Source organism: Dermatophagoides farinae, chromosome 3, assembly GCF_024713945.1.
Source record: "Dermatophagoides farinae isolate YC_2012a chromosome 3, ASM2471394v1, whole genome shotgun sequence".
NCBI classification, from domain to species: domain Eukaryota; kingdom Metazoa; phylum Arthropoda; class Arachnida; order Sarcoptiformes; family Pyroglyphidae; genus Dermatophagoides; species Dermatophagoides farinae.
Window position 1 is genome coordinate 3,843,021 of NC_134679.1, and position 19,117 is coordinate 3,862,137.

The 19,117-nt window shown below is 33.5% G+C and overlaps 4 protein-coding genes across 6 annotated transcripts; 3 read left to right on the forward strand and 1 right to left on the reverse strand.

The window, feature by feature from the left end:
• Positions 1–333: 333 nt before the first annotated feature.
• LOC124495071 (uncharacterized) lies at positions 334–4,729 on the reverse strand. Of its 3 annotated transcripts, none has more exons than XM_047058387.2 (4): positions 4,533–4,729; positions 4,258–4,448; positions 3,427–4,198; positions 334–3,376 (listed from the first exon to the last, which is right to left on the reverse strand). In XM_047058387.2, the coding sequence occupies exons 3-4, from the start codon at positions 4,175–4,177 to the stop codon at positions 582–584; spliced, it is 3,546 nt and encodes a 1,181-aa protein (XP_046914343.2). In that variant the 5' UTR covers positions 4,178–4,198; positions 4,258–4,448; positions 4,533–4,729; the 3' UTR covers positions 334–581. The 3 variants fall into 3 exon arrangements, with proteins under 3 accessions (XP_046914343.2, XP_075585056.1, XP_075585057.1); XM_075728941.1 differs by having other exon boundaries at positions 4,258–4,470; XM_075728942.1 differs by having other exon boundaries at positions 334–3,370; positions 4,258–4,729.
• A 91-nt stretch (positions 4,730–4,820) lies between these two features.
• LOC124495074 (uncharacterized) lies at positions 4,821–10,976 on the forward strand. The gene is made up of 6 exons (XM_047058393.2): positions 4,821–5,190; positions 5,976–6,709; positions 6,771–7,056; positions 9,377–9,958; positions 10,035–10,175; positions 10,235–10,976. Exons 2-6 carry the CDS (start codon positions 6,276–6,278, stop codon positions 10,460–10,462), a joined length of 1,671 nt encoding a protein of 556 aa, XP_046914349.2. The 5' UTR covers positions 4,821–5,190; positions 5,976–6,275; the 3' UTR covers positions 10,463–10,976.
• Positions 10,977–11,088: 112 nt separating this feature from the next.
• On the forward strand, positions 11,089–13,508 carry CCT1 (chaperonin containing TCP1 subunit 1). Its single transcript, XM_047058397.2, has 5 exons — positions 11,089–11,320; positions 11,376–11,799; positions 11,982–12,163; positions 12,364–12,790; positions 12,849–13,508. The coding sequence occupies exons 1-5, from the start codon at positions 11,248–11,250 to the stop codon at positions 13,408–13,410; spliced, it is 1,668 nt and encodes a 555-aa protein (XP_046914353.1). The 5' UTR covers positions 11,089–11,247; the 3' UTR covers positions 13,411–13,508.
• Positions 12,957–14,640, forward strand: LOC124495077 (malonyl-[acyl-carrier protein] O-methyltransferase). The gene is made up of 2 exons (XM_047058401.2): positions 12,957–14,001; positions 14,060–14,640. Exons 1-2 carry the CDS (start codon positions 13,554–13,556, stop codon positions 14,506–14,508), a joined length of 897 nt encoding a protein of 298 aa, XP_046914357.2. The 5' UTR covers positions 12,957–13,553; the 3' UTR covers positions 14,509–14,640.
• Positions 14,641–19,117: the final 4,477 nt, after the last annotated feature.

Genomic DNA, 19,117 nt, shown 5'->3' on the forward strand with positions numbered 1-19,117 from the left:
TTGTTTTTCATTTTGAATAACAGAGAATATACAATGATGATGACCATATTGTACCATATAATCACCTAAAGTAGATTGATACAAAATGATGAAAAAAAATGCTAACCATATCAGCCCGACCAAACCTATTCCGCATCAACAATGGCGATGGGAGATTATACTTTCTCCATTATCAACATCAATGTTTTGTCATTTCTTTTATAATATCTACACACATACACACATACACCCATTTACAATACAAATTCATTTGTATTTCACATTGTATCGGGTTTTCTAGTTCAAATAAAAAACGAGAATTCGATGGGATCAATATAATATATCAGTCTGAATTGAAATGAACGAGAAACATTTATCAAACCAAATCGATTAATGATTTATAATAATTGAATTGGTCAGATGTGGTCAGTTGATTGATTTTTCTTTCATTTTTTTTTATCGGCCGCATATTAGACAAGAAAAAACAAGCTACGCTACACTTTTCAATAATTTTAACATAGATACACTCCCCCCAACTATTCATCTCTTTTTCTCACCACCAAGTCACTAAAAACAAAATTAGATTTTTATATAATCAGAACTCAGAACATATATTTAATAGCTAAAAATGTGGCACCAATGGCTGCTATGGTTACTGCTCCAGCTGCTGTGACAATGGTTAAGAAATTACCATTGTTCATGATTGGTTGTTGTCTATCTGTAACTGTCGAATCATTGTCATTTTCTTTCGGTTTCTGCTGTTTCAATTTTCTAGCATTGCTTGATTCCAAAATACGACGCATATGATGTAGATTGGCCAAATGTAATTTTTGTCTATGCTTTAGTTGTTCGATTTGTTCAAATAATCGTTTACTATTGACTATTAATTCTTCTTGCCATTGCTTTCGTTCTCGATCCACTTCGCTTTCTATTATCAATGGATTAACAACAGAAGGTGGTGGCGGCAATTTTTCAAACTCTAATTCCAAATTAGCTAAATCTTCGCTTGAACTGGCAAATTCTTCTTCATTAATATAAAAATCGACCATTTTTTGTCTAAAAGTATCATCATTGATCTGCTCATCCGGTTGCAGTTGTTGCTGTTTGGTGGATATAATGAATGATTTCGGTTCAGATGATTGTTTATCAACTTTTGTCGTTTGTTTGATTTTGGCTTGCAATAATAATTGATGCAAAGGATCTAATCGAGCTGATGTCACAATTCTCGATGCTGGTCCAGTTGTAACATTAGATACCAATTTTTTTCGATACAATCTTCGTTTGCTTGAAGTTGGTGATGGCAATTTATTCAATTTACTACTGTCGTCTTCACAAATTTGATTCAACTTTTCGATCATATCGTATTTTGTGGAATCATGCAAATCAACGATGGGTTGCATTGGGCTAGACCTATATTCATCCAAAGATTTTGTTTCAAATTGCGTGGTCTTTGGTCTGGCAATAATGATTGACGGGCTCAAATCAATTTTCATGTTTAATGACTTTGACAAAGATTTATGTTCCACTGATCTACCACTGCTGCTGCTTTTCGGCAATGAAGGAGATAATTGGATTGTTTTGGCCTCTGTTTCTTGTTGCTTATCATTTGGGGTTGACGATATTATTTCGATTGGCATCACATTTTTTTCGGTCGTTCGAATCAAATAATATTGAGTGGAGGAGGTTTCTTTATGAGAAACTGGGCTAAGCAATTCAGCTTCAACCATCACTTCTTCTTTACCCGATGCTAAAGCTGACGATGTTAGAATAACCGTTTTCGTTTCGAGTGGTTCAATTTCCACCTGGATTGATCGATTGATATCTTCAACCGCAACAATCGTTTTGTCATCCTGTGATTGTTTCAATATCGTTGGATTAATAATTGATGTGATTTGTGATTTGAATGAAGCTGTAGGTGTCATACTGGCACTGCCACTGGCAATTCGTTTTTTATTTGATTCCAATATTAATTCTTTCGTGTAAAGAGATTCTTTTGATCGATCTGTGACTTCAGTGGCTGTCGGCTTTAGTTCTATATCGATAGCTTTAGATGGTGGACTTTTTACTGTTCGCCATTGGTCATTATCTTTCTGTCTCGATATTGGTGGAGTTACTGTAAATTTTAATGTGGCAGGTTTTTTCGAGGTAAATTCGATTTCTTGCTCATCCTGATCCAAAAGACTCGAACGGTGGTTGACACTAAACTCATCTTCATTAATTGTTGTTTGAGCTTTGATTAACAATGATTTCGGTTTAGGCAACACAGTACTTTTCATAGACATGCTTTTGCTTGATAGATTCAATGAAGATTTTGGTGTAGGCAATGGTGATTGAAGATTTCCAAGTTGTTCATCATCTTTATCCGTGACGGCATTGATAAAATTCATCTTTTGACCTTGTTTCTGTCGTTGCGATTTACGATTCTTCAATGTTATAATTTTTTCCTGACCTTTTTTCACATTACTATCAAATTTTTCCACATTATCCAAAGATTTTGGCGATTGATATTGCTGATCTGCCGATTCTGTTAATCGAGATGGTGGTGTTTCCGACATATAATCTAATATCATACGGGAAAGAGTAGGATCGACTTGAAGTAACATCGAACTCTCATCATCATCCGCAACATATGATGAAGGTGTTTTGAAACTTTGCTCATAAGACGATCGTATCTTATCAGATTCCGATTTTCGTTGTTCCTGTAAAACATTAGGAATAAAAGATGACTGAATAGATTTGTAAGAATCTTCACTTGATTTTAATTCATGCTGTTGTTCATCATTGCGTAAACTTTCACTTGTGAGCTCACGGGCTGATTCCGGTTGTCGAGCTAGAGGTGATGAATGGACTTTCAAATCAGATTTTTCTTGCTTGACCGACTCCTTTGATATGCTCACAGAAGCATTTTCTGAATATGGAATGTCTGACTTATATGATGAAGATCTTGTTTTAATAATCATTGAATCAGCTGGCGTTCTAGGTGAAAAGCTTACGCTTTTATTCAATTTTTCAAATCTAAAATTTTCAACTTTGCATGAATCATCGACCGATTCGAATTGATCGCTTGTGATTGAATCATCATTCAGTGATGACGGTGCTGGTATGTATCCTGATGAATGAAGGCTAGATTGTTCATCATATTCAGTCTTTCGCATTGGGACTGATGATAAAGCTTCCGATTGTTTTGGTAAATCTTGAACAATATAATCGGTTGGAGTGACATACAAACTATATGGCTTTGATGATGGTTCTAGTTGTTGTTTTCGATTCAAACAACTTTCTGATTCTAATTGTTCAAGATAATCTTGAAGACATTGAACCAGATCATCAGGCACGGCAAGTAACATGGACGATTCATAGCTGTCATTGTCGCCTTCTTTATCGGATGATTCTGATGCTGTATAATCATAATAAATAAATGAGAATAATATATCAACATCTACATACCTGCTACTGCAGTTGTTTTGAATTGATCAATCGGATATGTTTTGAAACTTTGAAAATTATCCGTGATGGCGTCTTCTTGAGCATTTTCTGTTGCATCAATTTTCTCGTTTTCAATAATGGCTGTACAAATCAAATTTTCACTCGGTGTAATAAAGATTGTTTGGCTGTCAATCTTGTCTTCAGATTTATCTCGTCCTTTGTTACTACTATCCAATGATTTTGATTCCAATTCGATTGTTTTTACAAGTTCCTGTGTTTCATATCGATCCCGAATTTCATCATAACTTTTCAAGTCTGTTTTTGCTCGTCGATTTTTTCGCCTTTTTCTTTGTTTTTTCCTATTACTGGTACCTCGACTTTCCAAATTAATTGCTCCAATCTCATCTGGTATCAATGCTTTGGTCAATGACGATCGCAGCAAACATTCTCTAGCTTTAGCTGACATTACAGTAGCCGATTTTCGCGAAGCCGGTGGATCAATTGTTCCTTTAATCCAGTTTTCTTGGCTTTGTTTTGTTACATATAGCAATTGATTAGGGTTGTTACGGTTGCGTTCGATGCGTACATAAGTCCGTTGTACTTGTTCTTTAACAATATCCATTAGCACACTATTTTCTTCGTTAACCGTCAGTGCCGTCGACATTGATGATTTGCTATCATTTAAGGAATTTTGAATGCTTTTGTTGCTGTCGCCATTACCTTCTGTACTACTATCGTCGTTGATCGATTGTTTTTCCGATGAAGAGGACATTTGTCGATTTATTTTAAAATTCTATAAAAGGACACGATAGAATTAAAGCACACACGCACGCATTAACAAATGGCTCACACATTTTACTTGTTTCTTATAAAGGCCATGATTGTTCGGCTAATCTATAACAAAATTAAATTATAATCCAACAATTTCAGCTGTTAGCAAACTAATTGATTGATTCCGTTGTTATTTTTGATTTTACACGTTCCAAATATACACTGTGTGCCATTGTGCGGTTTTGCCATTTAGAATCTTGTCCCAACTTATTCTATTTGGTTGTCAAGATGAAACTTTTTTTCATTAACGATATACATGGCTTGACAGACAAGAAATTTTATTCAAGTAAACATACCAAGTTGTCTACTCCTGATTTCCGAACCGTCAGTGACTGATTGCTTGATTCGATTTGGTTCCTGTCGATTTTCTGGTCTTGAGCTAGAATATTTAAAGAGGATTACATAAGCTGTTTATTGTTATATTTACCGAGAAATTCAATTTTCAATGTAACTAAACACAATTTTGCCCAAACTTTGGCGATTTAAAAGTTGAAAACAATCCATCAGCTGAATTTGTGAGAGTATGATCTTTGTGAATTATAATGAGTTTGACATTTTGTTGGCTGATTTTTGTTGTTCCCATTGGACGATGACTCGAATGAATTGTGCTTATCAACATAGTATTTTTTCACTCCAGATTTGTTTGTGCCTCAAGTATCACGATTTTAACCATGTTTCAATGAATACAGGATTTTTTTTTAGAACAGATCTATCATTTTTCGAACGGGTTTCCTGAGAGATGCATGTACATGAATCAAATGAAAGTGTACAAAACAGATCCATGAACGTCAACTGCAACCAAAAGAGTTGTCAAATTCTAACAGTTGAACAATGTACAGAAAATATCATGATCCGATTATATTCCGGGAATTATGAGCTCGTACATTCATCTATACAAGATAAGCTTAAATCATCTAACCATGTGTGATCGATGTGAGAATTAGTGCCAAAAATGTAATTATTATTTATCTCGATTTATTGTAATGTAAATTATTCATTGAAAAAAAAAAAAATTGTGGCCAATTGAATTAGCATTGTTAATTCTTTATCTAATAAAAATGAATCTGTAGTTATAATCAAATATTTCATTTTATTCATTTTATTTATTGACAATAGTTCAATATGATCAAATTATCAAGGTTATTGCATCGATTGGAATGATAGATGTTTTATTGGGAATTCATTCATACAACTTGCATCCAAAATTTTTTTTTATATTGTATGTACTTTCCAATGTTTCTGCTCATTGGCTCTGATGCACATGATAAATAGCAGAATCATTACTCTATAGAACGCACGAATCGATAAAAAAAACAAAGAGCAGGCAGCCATATTGTGCATAGGTGTCCAATTATATACTCAAGCTATGAATACGATTGTCAATTGAACATCAATGCATTCCAATTTGATCATAATGGTCAGATAACTTGTTAGTTAATGAATGAATCAATCCTTTTGTATCCAATAAAATTAAAAAAAAACGTTCAATTGTATCAAGCTTGTACATTGCATAATTACAGCTGTACACATGCATATAGTGATAATTAATTTTCGTTTCAAGCTCAAATGTTTATTGATTATGATGGACTGAATGTTGAACAAATGATTGTAAATAAATACATCAACATTGAGATTAATTTTAGATTCGAGTATGTCGTATGTATGTCGAGAATAGCATGTCATGTATATCCATTATTCTTGTGCCTGTTTTTTTTTTGTTTTGTTTTATTCATGAATAGCGCAAGCGAAACTTTCATTTTTGCAAGTCTTATATAGACAAACTAGCCTGCTAACCACATTCCTTTCTGTTTGGACCTCTACTATTATGAACGAACCTTTCCGATTCGATGACAATGTTCAAACAAAAAAACAATCGAGGAACTACCAAACAAATAATAGTGTATCTAAACCAGTGACAATCCAGAATTCATGCACAACAGTCATACACTTAATCATAGAATGATTATTGCATTTTCAAAATCGATTGTGATAGTTTCATCGTCATTTTGTGAATATCAAATTCAAACTTATTTTACTCTATGATTCGAACAATACAATCAATTTTATCTATGAATCCATACATACATTCTTCATTGATTCCAGAATCAAATATTGGCCAACATCTTCAAGATCTTTCCGATGTATCAATTCAAGACAATGAACATCGGATATTGCCTATTATTAAACAGATTAGAAGGCCATCAACGTCGTGTCATCGACAATTACCATCATTACCTCATCACTATCATCATCATCAACGATCAACACCAACTCCGTCGCCACCGACATTGATGGTAACCAATAGTGGATGTATGGTCGACAATCTTTGCGGTGTCACATCATCAATGGCAATGATGACTGAGAGGCCTACAATTGCAGTCGATTCTCAAGATATGGATCCTTATTTGAATGATAATGACAACTATTATCAATGTTATGAACAAAAACTTGGTCTTTCATATTTTCGCCAAAGGTAGGTCCTAAGATAAATTTGACTGTTTGTGAATCAATTTTCAAAGCATCGTAATTCACAGGGCATCATTCAATAGTGATCAATGTCTAATGATGATACCTTTCGATCAACGGAATGTTTCACCCGATGGATCAGATGAATTAATCGTTGTTCCACGACGACATAGTAGTGCAATGACAACTGTTTCAACATCACCGTTTCGTATATCTAATCGTATACATTGTACCAGAGATCTATCACCACGATCAAAGACCAATAATAATAATAATAATAAACATAGTCTTTCTCTGAATGATGTTGGTATCCATCGTCGACCAAGTATGCCATCAACGTTTCATATCCTCCCGGTAAGTTTCCCTTAAAACGTTTTTCTCTGAACAAAATTCAATTTATTTTTTTTTGATTCAATTGAAACATTTTTACAATGAAAAAAAAATTCAAAATTTTATTCTATTTGCTTGTCAATTCATCAATAGACGTGCTTTGTTTTATAAATGTGTAAACTATTTTCAAAAAAATGTTGGCATTTGGTTTGTGTTGACATTTAAAACAAAAAAAAAAACAGCATAGAATTTTCCAAATAAAATATTTCAAATATGGATTCTATGGATATTTTTCCATGTACCTTCAATGTCGGCCTTGACATATGATTCTGATTATCATTTATGATTATTACATCATTTTATATGGAGCCAGATCAGTAATCTAATTTTTTTTATCGTCATAAATCAATGAAAGATAAGCCAAGTGATAAAAATTGCTTCTTGATTCAATAACATTAATAATTAATAATTATTAATAATAATATTAATTCATATAACCAATTTGGCTAACTGGATTTTTATTTTGCTTACACTGGTATTTTGATTGTTTTATTGATCCAATGTTTTTGTTTGTGTAATGGTTTATTTCCTGTCAAACCAATGTTGATTGTAAAGGGTGATTAAATATCACAATTGTTGTCCTCTGATCCAGCAAAGCGTATAAATACTGAATTTGGTCTAATATTTGTCATAACTATGCACAGGTAATTACGGAGCCATCATCATCATTGCCATCATGGCGTCAATTTTTCTCTCAACATTGCATCTAGTCATAGTCAATTCGAATAGACTCGACTCGTTTTTTATTTCTCTCTTTTTTTTCATTTCTTACTTTCGATAATGATGAGACTAGTTTGAATTCTCTTTCTTTCTCTTTCTCTTTCGTTTTTTTTGTTTGCTTGGTTGATCAATTATTATATTTTGTCGAGTCAATTTTGTCATTTGCCTTCTGAGAGTTGTCATTTTTTCTGCCATCTTGTTCGAAATCGATTGATTGTTGTCGTTGTATTTTTTCTTCTTTTTTACAAAGTGCATTTTTATTTCTTAAAATTTACAAAAACATACAGCTTCTTTGTGTCAACGGTTTCATGTATGCTGGTTACATGTTTTGAAGCAAATTGAACAAATCAACTATTTTGATCGACAAATGGAACTCTCAACAATGTCAATTTGTATGTTTGGCCATCATTATACAAGTTAATGACAACGACATTCATAAACAGTTAATTTTTTTTTGTAAAATCCACTTGTATTCAATTGAATTGATCGACAGAAGTGAGTGTTTGCCATTTGGTGGTCATAGAGTGCTGTATTTCCATTCATTACTTGATATTGGATGTTATTGATTACTTTGGATTTTTTTCGATGCCCAATAATCGATCCACAATGGAAACTTGGTTTGATACTATACAACCCATACGAATACCTCGTCCAAAATTGATGTCTAGCAGAACGGTTATTGCTATGGATTTATTTGATGGTGATGATCATCGACATATGGCTCCATCTATTACATCCGGAACATTAAACAATAATATCGGTCATAACAGTAATGGAAACAATAATAGTGCTGATATGATCGGATCCAATATAAACAACGGTTCGATCGACAATGGATCATATCCAATGGAACCTTCTTGAGAATGATGAACAAATATAAATTAAACATTTCAAATCATTTTCATTCTGATTATTGTTTTTGTTGTATCAACAATTTTCAGGTTTTATCAAACTGTAAAATAAAAAAAAAATTTGTCTAAAAATTTTATTATAATTTTGAATTTTTTGGTATTGAAATTAAATTTTGTCACATGAGATATGCAAACAGAACCATTTTGAACAAATCCATGGTAATCACTGTCGAATGAGAGCTTAAGAGAGTGAAAGGTGGACAATTTAGTTGGACCAGTGAATCGATGTCATTATCATTCATCAAATAGTCAAAAAAAGAAAAAAAGAAAGAAAACGAGAACAAGCAAAAGTTATTTCGACGTACGTGACCTAGTGTCCTGTTGTATGTTGTCATATTTAATGATGATGACATTTATACAGAAAGATAATCGGTATAATTATGGCTTACTGTTACATAAACATTATCCAATCGGATCGAATTCTTCACAAAAAAAAACATAAATATAGTGTGCTGCTTGTCAACATGATGACAATGATGAATGGCCATTGTACATGTTTCTTTTTCATTTTATTTATTTTTTAATTTTTGTCCATGGTTCAACTTTAATTTATAAATGCCATTTTTTCTGGTTGCCATATATCCCTCTCCCTTATATAATGATGAATCCTTTATCATTGTTTGTTTGATTTTTTTATCGTTTAAAATCTTCAGGTAAATGATGGAAGAGGACGGCAATCACATCAACATTCGAACAATTTGATCACTACGACAACAGGTTGTTCGGCAATCACAACCACTACGTTATCCTCGCCATGTTTATCACCACCCGTTGGTTCAAGACAGAAAAGTCATAACCATATGCAATTGTTGATGTCACATGATGCACTGCCACTATTATCACCTTCAGAAACTATGATAAATCGGATAACGAACGAAACCTTTAATCCGGAATCAATAAAAGTAGAACAAGTGATTAATGAACATCAACAACTAGGCGAACAGAATAATGATGAAATTGATCTAAATGATGCGAATCTGCCAGCAACGAGTATTAACATCGATCGACATAATTTGTTACAGATACCGAGCATTGGTCATGAATCTGTTGATCCGAACGAAAGTCCTGATCAATTATCCGAATACTGGCCTGATGAAACCTGGCTTTCACAGGGTCATCATCATTTACCTGTTCGTCGACATAGATCATTGCCTGCAACATCTTGTACATCCACTCCATCGTTTGGAATATCAGTACGAGCTAATCAACAGCGGAGTTCTTCTTTTCGTGTTAGGGTAAGTTATAATGATTGCAAATTGAATAGAAAAATCCGTTCAACTATTGATCTGTCATGTTGTTCATTCGAAACAGAGTAACAATCGCCTGATTCATCAGGAACCAAACGGCCGTTGGAGAATCAAAGTGAAAAAGAGCAAACCATTTCTTGGTATTGCTATTGAAGGTGGATCAAATGTATCGGCTCAATCACAACCAAGGATTATCAATATTCAGGTTTGATTATCATAATAACAGGGATCAACCAAATCAATGAGCCGTTTTTCATACCAAAGGAAGGTGGTGCAGCAGCGGAAAACCTACATGTTGGTCATATTATCCTAGAGGTGGATGGTCATTCAACTCAATTGATGAACCATGCTCAAGTGGCACAAATGATCGCTCATGCTTATTATAATACACCAGAAAAAGATTATGTGGAATTTCTTGTGCGAGAAAAATCTAGAAATGAATTTGATCTTCGACGATCTTCATTCATGTTACTCAACAATAGTTTCGAATAATCTACACGAGTGCAAATATTCGAATATGTAATTGTCGAACATGGAATCCATAAATTCGAATTAACTGCAACCATGGTGAACTTAACTCAATGGGCTTATGTTTAAAAAAAAGTATGGCCCAATGGATGATCGTTTCCAAACAACAGATTTCCATCATTTTGCTTTTTATGTACAATATATACGATTCATTCAATAAATGATTATTGTATAGCCTTCAAAAAAGAACGATCAATTTCATTTGAAATTGAAATTTTGGTCCGTTATACGATTGAGGATTGATTCAATCTGTCATTCCGTTTTGGCCGTGACAACATCCATTGTTGACAATTGTCCATCATGTTTTTTTTTTGATTATCATGGATTTTTTTCGTTCGAATAAACTATACAGGAGAACAAAAAAAAAATGATTGAAAAAACATTTCATGTTTTTCAATTACTTTTACAGTCATCATCATGTCAATATATCATTGTTACAAATATGTTCATTGTGAAAAAATAAAATGGCCACATTCAAATCATGTCTATAAACTTTGTATATATTTAAATTAAAATGCAGGTAAAAGCTTTAGCGCATGACTGAGTCTACCGAAAAGTTTTCGGCATTGTTTGCTTGGTTCCATACTAATAAACTTTTCGGGAATCATCAAATCATTGCCATGCTGATATTGATTTCCATTGTGAAGCTGATTGAAACACACGCCTTGTATGACCAATTCATCTGATCAGATTTATTTCTTAGCCATTTATAACATTTTTTAGATATATTAATTGTTCAATTGGTGAAAATGTCAGCTGTACAAAATTTACTTTCAGTTGCTGGTCAACGGATTTCTGGACAGAATGTCCGAACACAGAATGGTTTGCTATTGTTTATTTACATTTTGTAATTTACTTATTTAATCAATTTTCATAGTCATGGCAGCATCTGCAATCGCCAATGTCGTCAAATCTTCATTGGGACCTATCGGATTAGATAAAATGCTTGTTGATGATATTGGTGATGTGACGATTACGAATGATGGTGCCACTATACTTAGCTTATTAGAAGTGGAACATCCAGCTGCTAAAGTTCTTGTTGATTTGGCTCAATTGCAAGACAAAGAGGTTGGCGATGGAACAACATCGGTTGTCATTATTGCGGCCGAACTACTTAAAAATGCAGATGAATTGGTTCAAAACAAAATTCACCCGACATCGATCATTTCTGGTTATCGTTTAGCCTGCAAAGAAGCTGTGAAATATATTCAGGAGAATCTTTGCCTTTCAGTGGATGATCTCGGAAAAGACTCAATAATTAACGCGGCTAAAACGTCTTTATCATCAAAATTGATTGGATCGTAAGTTATTCTGACAGTTTTCTTGTCCCATGAACTTTATCCATTTCGCCATGCATTTATAATTTGCGAAATGGATTATACGCTGGGAACAAATTAAATGCGGACAGATAGAATAATGGAAGGAATTTGATTATCACCGATCATTTCAATAACTTGATCTAATCGTACATTATTTTTTTTAGTGATTCAGATTTTTTTGCCAATATGGTCGTCGATGCTGTTACCATCATTAAACAATCTGATGGCCGCGGTGGATTTAAATATCCAGTCAAAGCTATTCGTGTTCTTAAAGCGAATGGTAAATCGATGCGTGAATCAATGCTTATCAATGGATTTGCTTTGAACTGTGTGATCGCTATGCAAGGTAAAGTATGCTTCTGACATGCCTTTTCTATACAAAATTTGAGCAGATGATTAAAAATAATGGTCAACTGATGCAACATGCAAATGATTGTAATTCTGTTATCCATGTATATGAGAAACAATGGATCGATATAGACATAATAGATTCATTGATAATTAGTTACTAATGTTTGATTTTTTTTCATCCCATCACAATAACAGGAATGCCCAAATATATAAAGAATGCAAAGATTGCCCTGTTGGATTTTTCGCTCCAAAAAGCAAAAATGAAAATGGGTGTCCAGATGCTGATCACAGATCCAGACAAATTGGAAGACATGCGTAAACGAGAAAGTGACATAACCAAAGAACGAATATTGAAGATAATCAATGCCGGTGCCAATGTTATCCTAACGACCGGAGGCATCGATGAACTTTGCCAAAAATATTGTCTCGAAGGTGGTGTAATGGCTGTACGTCGTTGTCGAAAGATTGATTTGAAACGTATTGCAAAAGCTACCGGTGGTCAATTAATCTCCAGTTTGGCCAACATGGAAGGTGAAGAAACATTCGAAGCTTCCATGTTAGGTGAAGCTGAAGAAGTTGTCCAAGAAAGAGTTTCCGATGATGAACTTATATTGGTAAAAGGGTAAGTAACAATTTGAATGATAGGATAATTTACCTGATTGATTTGAAATTCTTCATAGAACAAAAAATCACAATTCAGCGTCAATCATTCTTCGTGGGGCAAATGAATTCTTTCTTGATGAAATGGAACGGTCATTACATGATTCGTTGTGTGCCGTAAAACGTGTGCTTGAATCAAAAAAAGTAGTACCAGGTGGAGGTGCTGTTGAAGCAGCTTTGTCCGTCTATTTGGAAAACTTTGCCACCACTATTGGATCAAGAGAACAGTTGGCTATCGCTGAATTCGCTAAATCTTTGTTGGTTATACCAAAAACATTAGCCGTGAATGCGGCTAAAGATGCAACCGATTTGGTGGCTAAACTTCGTGCCTACCATAATAGTTCTCAACAAAAATCTGAACATGTTGCATTGAAAAATGTTGGCCTCGACTTGGTTGAAGGTTCGGTCAAAGATTGTGTAAAGATGGGCGTTCTCGAACCTGCTATTTCGAAAATTAAAAGCTTAAAATTCGCAACCGAAGCTGCAATTACTATCCTACGAATTGATGATTTGATAAAACTTCAAAAAGAAAAAGAAGACCACAGATATGGAGGCGATCAATGCTATGCTGGCGACGATTAAATTGAATAATTCGATTCGAAAATTAATTTTTTTTTATATTTTATTTCAACAATTATGAAATTCCGAATAAATTGATTTGGATTTTTTTAATTTTCAAATGAACTCGTGTTGCGTATTACTTCTGACAATTCAATTCAAGTGCAATGGATCAACAATTGTGTAAGCTTACGACAGTGAAACAATTTGAATGCCTGGATAAATCGGCATCCAAAATTCGCTTGCTTGATTTAAATCGAATAATTGAAAAGGTGATACGAAAACAGTGTGATCAAGTGCCATGTAAAATTGTGGATATTGACTGCCAGACAGGATGTACCACTGCTTCATTATCGACGGCATTCCCATCCAGTAATGTGATGGGAATTGGATCCGATGGAAACATGATTCATTATGCCCAAAGTCATTATAAACAAAGCGGTCATTTCATTCAAGCAGATGTTAGTAAGTCTGATTTTGGCCAACATCTAATTAAACATGGTCTTTCTGATGGCGAACCTTTTGCCGATTTGATTATTGCCATCCATTCATTTCGAATGATGGATCCAAATATAGAAACCATATTGGCTAATTTGAATTCCATTTTAAAACCAGGTGAGCTTAGGAAACAATGAAAAAAAAATCTAAAAATAATTTCATCTGTGATTACTAGATGGCATATTATGCGTTACATTTTCATTCTGGAGTGATCTATTTCGAATTGGCAATGAAGTCTTCATGTCCGATGAGATGTCATTGCGAATATCGGATGATTCAATGTACAAATTAACAAAACCAGATTGGAATAAAGAAATGGAAAAATTAAAACAATTACTTGACAAATACAGATTTCGTATGGACAACAACTCAACAGTAATCGAAATGGTCGAACAACGGATGGAATTCGATACGTTGAAACGAATACAGGATTGTATCCGTTTCATTTATCCATTAACTCCATTCGTACCGGAATCAAAACGTTTGAGATTTTTTAGCAAATTTTTCGACAATGTTTATGATCATTCAATGTCAGATGGTTGGCAACAGGAACATGAAATATATCATTTGCCATATCAGTATTTATCGCTTTGTACGACCAAATATGGGCCCGGCAGTCAATAGATATATTCTTTAAAGAATGTTTGCATGTTTTGAGAATTTTTCAGTTTTTTTTTGTTTATTTATGCAATTTCCAATGAACTAGCATCATTAATTTTAATACAATTCAAACACTTGACGCTTGATTATGATTGATTCAATGGTTGATTGTTGTTGATCTCATTATTAATACTAGCAAAATGCGATTCTTGACATGGTGTTAGCCTGCCTTGATGAATGAGTAGATGATTGAAAAAAAAGAGATGGACAGCAAAAACAAACATCCAATGAATGTGTGTCGTGTCATGTCAGTCAGACAACATTAGAAACAGAACAAAGAATATCCAAAGTTTTTGTCAAAACAAAAATCACATGCTTTGCAAGCCATTATTTGTTGTCATCATCATCTATAGTTACTTGACTTGACACGATGATGGATCAAATCATGACCGAATGGCATGACAATCGATGATGACGGCGATCCAATCCACCTACGACGATCCTTTTTCACCATTAGCAAACAACTGCCATTATATTATGCATGTCGAATGACTGTGGTTCTTTTGTTTTATCCGGCATGTTGCATGTTAAGTTTTTCATTCATGATTCGAGAATTTCTCCTTCATTCACAAAGATTTTTTATCTTCATTTTTCTTTAGCTATGGCGGCCCATGCAAACGAAGAAAAATCCGTATTTGTTTTGGACAGGAGCAATCGCAAACAAGAACTTGATGTTTTGTTGTTTTTGTTTGTTCATCAAATGAGGAATGAATGTGGCGACCACGAACAAACTAACTGGCCCACACTCGTTATGATGAGAATCGAGATGAGTTGCTGATAGATAGAGAGAGAGAGAGAGAGAGAGTCTATGATGATGAGAGCAGGATATACAAATCAATTGGATAAAAAAAATGTTGATTGATTGATTGATTGGTAACGTCATAACAACAAAATTTTTGAATAATTTACATGTAAAAAAAATGGCGGCCATGATTGTAAGTATTGCCATCACTTGACCATCATTGATCACAAGGTGGAGGCGCATCAAAATCGTATCGAATTTTATTTTTTTTTCTCTTTGTCTCTATCAAAATAAATAAAAAACCAAACCAAACAAACAAACATCTTAATCACACGGTGCCCAATATTTTGATGTTGATGATTAAATTATGCACAAGTACATGACCAACATATAATATCCATGTCGATCGATTGACTGATAATAGTGATCATCATCGATTCTCAATGTTTTGAGGTGGTTATCATAATAATCAACAATTGAGTTGAATTGCAATTACTTCATTGCTTTAGGTATACAATTCAATCTAATCGATGAACAAAATAGTGTCAACAATTGATGATGAGTAGAGCGCCCATCGCTGAAAACTGATAAGTGAAAATCTGAAAATAAATAATAATCATAATCATCATTATATAAAGGCGTTCATTGCTTGCTTGACTGGCTTATAATATATTTTTGAGTCTATGTTTATGTCGATGATGATCATAAACGGACATAATTGCCATAGTTCATAAAGCGTTAGTGCAATCTAATCAATTTTTTTCTCTTTTTTTTTGTTCATTATTGAAAAATGAAATTCTTTTCCACTATTTTTCTTTTGTCGCCAATGCAATACATTTGGTCTGACGTTTTTTTTCTATTTGGCCATGGCTTCCGCCAGTTGAAGATGAGTGAACGAAATATTTTATGAAAGTTGTTAGAGAAGCAGGTGAACGGCGGCATCATCTCTCTGATGTTTGATGATTGTATTGAGAGGGATGTGAATTTCGAACCTAAAGTCTGATTTATTCGTTCGATGAGTTTTTGCCTTACAAATGATGAGAATTCGATACGATCGAATGATGAATAAATCCAGTAGTCATTAGAACAGAATATGCATAACATTAAATTGAAAATGTAGCGAATTGTCCGAATGAATTAAATCGACGAATGATTCTTTGTTCAATGAATCGCGTTTTGGTTGTCCTCATCGATTTGTTTCAATTGAAATGTTTATTCCTTGATTCATCAATAAGGCTGATAATACAGCTTCAATGATGATAGATTATATCTAAACATCACCACCTTATAAACATTATACACAGTTGAATAAATCATTTCACATTTGATTATATGTTCAATGGGTCTTATTCAATTGATATGATCGTCACTAGGTGAACATGATAAACACGGTAGCTGATGGATATTTTAAGCTTAGGCAACGAAACTTTCGATTACCAAATCCACCTTAACATGGAAAACGACAATTGGGCACCCTACGGTGTTAAATACATAAAATCAGATACCATCCGAATGGAATGTTTGGTTGATTTTGACTAAATTTGTTTGTTTGTTTGTTTGTTTGGTTTTTTCGTTTTGTTGACCGTGTCAATCATTCATCTTAGAGATGAACGATAATTATATAGAACGGTCATCATTATTGAACCATTCATGAGGTATGCTTATATCTAAGGTGATGAACGAATTTCCAAATAAATTGAGTGAAACAAGACGATTTGATTATGAAGGTTCTATTTGGGTTCATGATAGATTGATCTGATGCTCGATTTTTTCATCATCAGATAAGTTTTATTACGATGCATGAATGTATCAATCATTTTGACTTGTCACATGAAACACACATATATATTCGATTTACTTGTCAGATGTACACATCACGGTTCTCTATCAAGATTCATCTTGATTATAATCAAATTCATGAGTTTATCATATGGCTATTGGGTTTCGTTCAAACTACCTGTTTAGACAGTATTTGTGTTGCTTACGAGACCGCAAGGTCTTGTACCAAGTTCGTGTATCTATTGATTGGATATTAGACCGGAACCAACAACAACATTGAGGTATGTGTCGTGAAAAATTTTACAAGCTTAGGCTGACAGTTCTTTCAACAACAATGTTTACTTAAAACACATCATCATTGAACATAAAGGCGAGGCAATGCAATGATGTAACTCATAATGTAGGCTTGCCAAGCGCCAACAACAAATTTAACATGGCTGAATATTCAGATAGCCAGATTCCGATTGAAAAATTGTTTAAATTCAAACGAATCGATATTCGATTCTATGACACTAGACACATAGTTTCAAGTCAGGTCAGAAAATAAGACGAATACAAATGTCGAAATATCGAAACAAAAACAAAAACAACAAAAAAAATTGTCTGTCTATTCGCCCAGTTTATCGGCCTTCATTTTACGACGTGACAATAGCATCGAATGACTCTATACAACCATAACGTTGTAGTAAAAAAAAAATCATAAAATCAAAAAAAAAAAAAACATTATTCATTCATCGAGCTTTGTATTCAATTGTATTACATTCAAATTGATTTGCTTAACTTAGTAGTTCGGGGCAAATCATCAAAAGTTTTTTTTTTGCGATCGCAATAAAATCACAACTATCGATCCAATTCACTTGAAAATCGATGAATGAGGCTTCTTCTCTCTCTTTTTCTCACTTTAGTTGCATTTATTTTATGATTTTCCGATTCGGTTCACTTTATTGTTTTGACTTCTTTTTTTTCTTTTTCTTTTTTTTCATTTAATTCAGACAAATACCTAGCACCAGTTTCGTTTCATTCATTATATTTAATAATGAAATTCAATGATAATGATATTGTCATATATTGTTGCTATATTGCAAATGAATTAGTTTTGCTATTATCTATATTCTTAGAAAATTTTTTTTTTTTGTTATCACACAACACTTTCATCTGTTTCAATTTGTATAGCTCCCGTATATAAAGACCTGAAATTGATGAAATTAATATTTCAGTAACCAAAAATCGAAACAGAAATCAACAATCATCTTATGGTAAGTTTATTTTTCATCAATATATTAATATGGGCGTGTATTCAATGTGATATTCCATTGACTGACCGTTTGCTGCATCACGATCATTTATCAATTACAGCCACGTGTATTAGAGAGTTTATATATGTGCGTGTGTTTGTGTGTTTGTGTCTGTATATCATCCATAGGGAAATGGTAAATCAAAGAGGTCAAACAAAACAAAACAAAAAAATGTCAGACACGTATATTATTTGAAAAAGCAAATGGATTTTCATTAGCATAATAAAGTCATCATCACCGAAAAATTTATACGGCAATTTTTGTCTCTCTAAATGAAAATGTCAACCCAAAAGTATGGTTATTATAACAACTACAGCCAGTGGCGGATCTACCATTGGGCCCACGGATTAAATAAATTGAATGAATTGGTTGATCTGCCACTGACGACAGCCGTGAAATACATAATTCACGCATCGACGAATCCGTAAAAAAAAGAAGAAAAACTCTCCCCTTTTTTCTTGTTGGTCATTATCATCATCATCATCATCATCATCATTGTCGTAGACCAGAAACATTCGTCATTTTTGCACTTGGTCATCAAACATTGTTCAGTAGCATTGGTATCAACTGTGCAATCAAGTTGATAATGTTATATTCAATCACTTATCAGATTATTTGATTGGTCTGAAGTCAATTGATTCTTTGATTGACCATCTTCTGTGTCGGACTGTCGGTCCGATTTTTAGATGTTCAACTAGTGATAGTTGTTTAGTTGCCAAAAAAAACTGTCGCACATATACATAACAAATGTGATCTT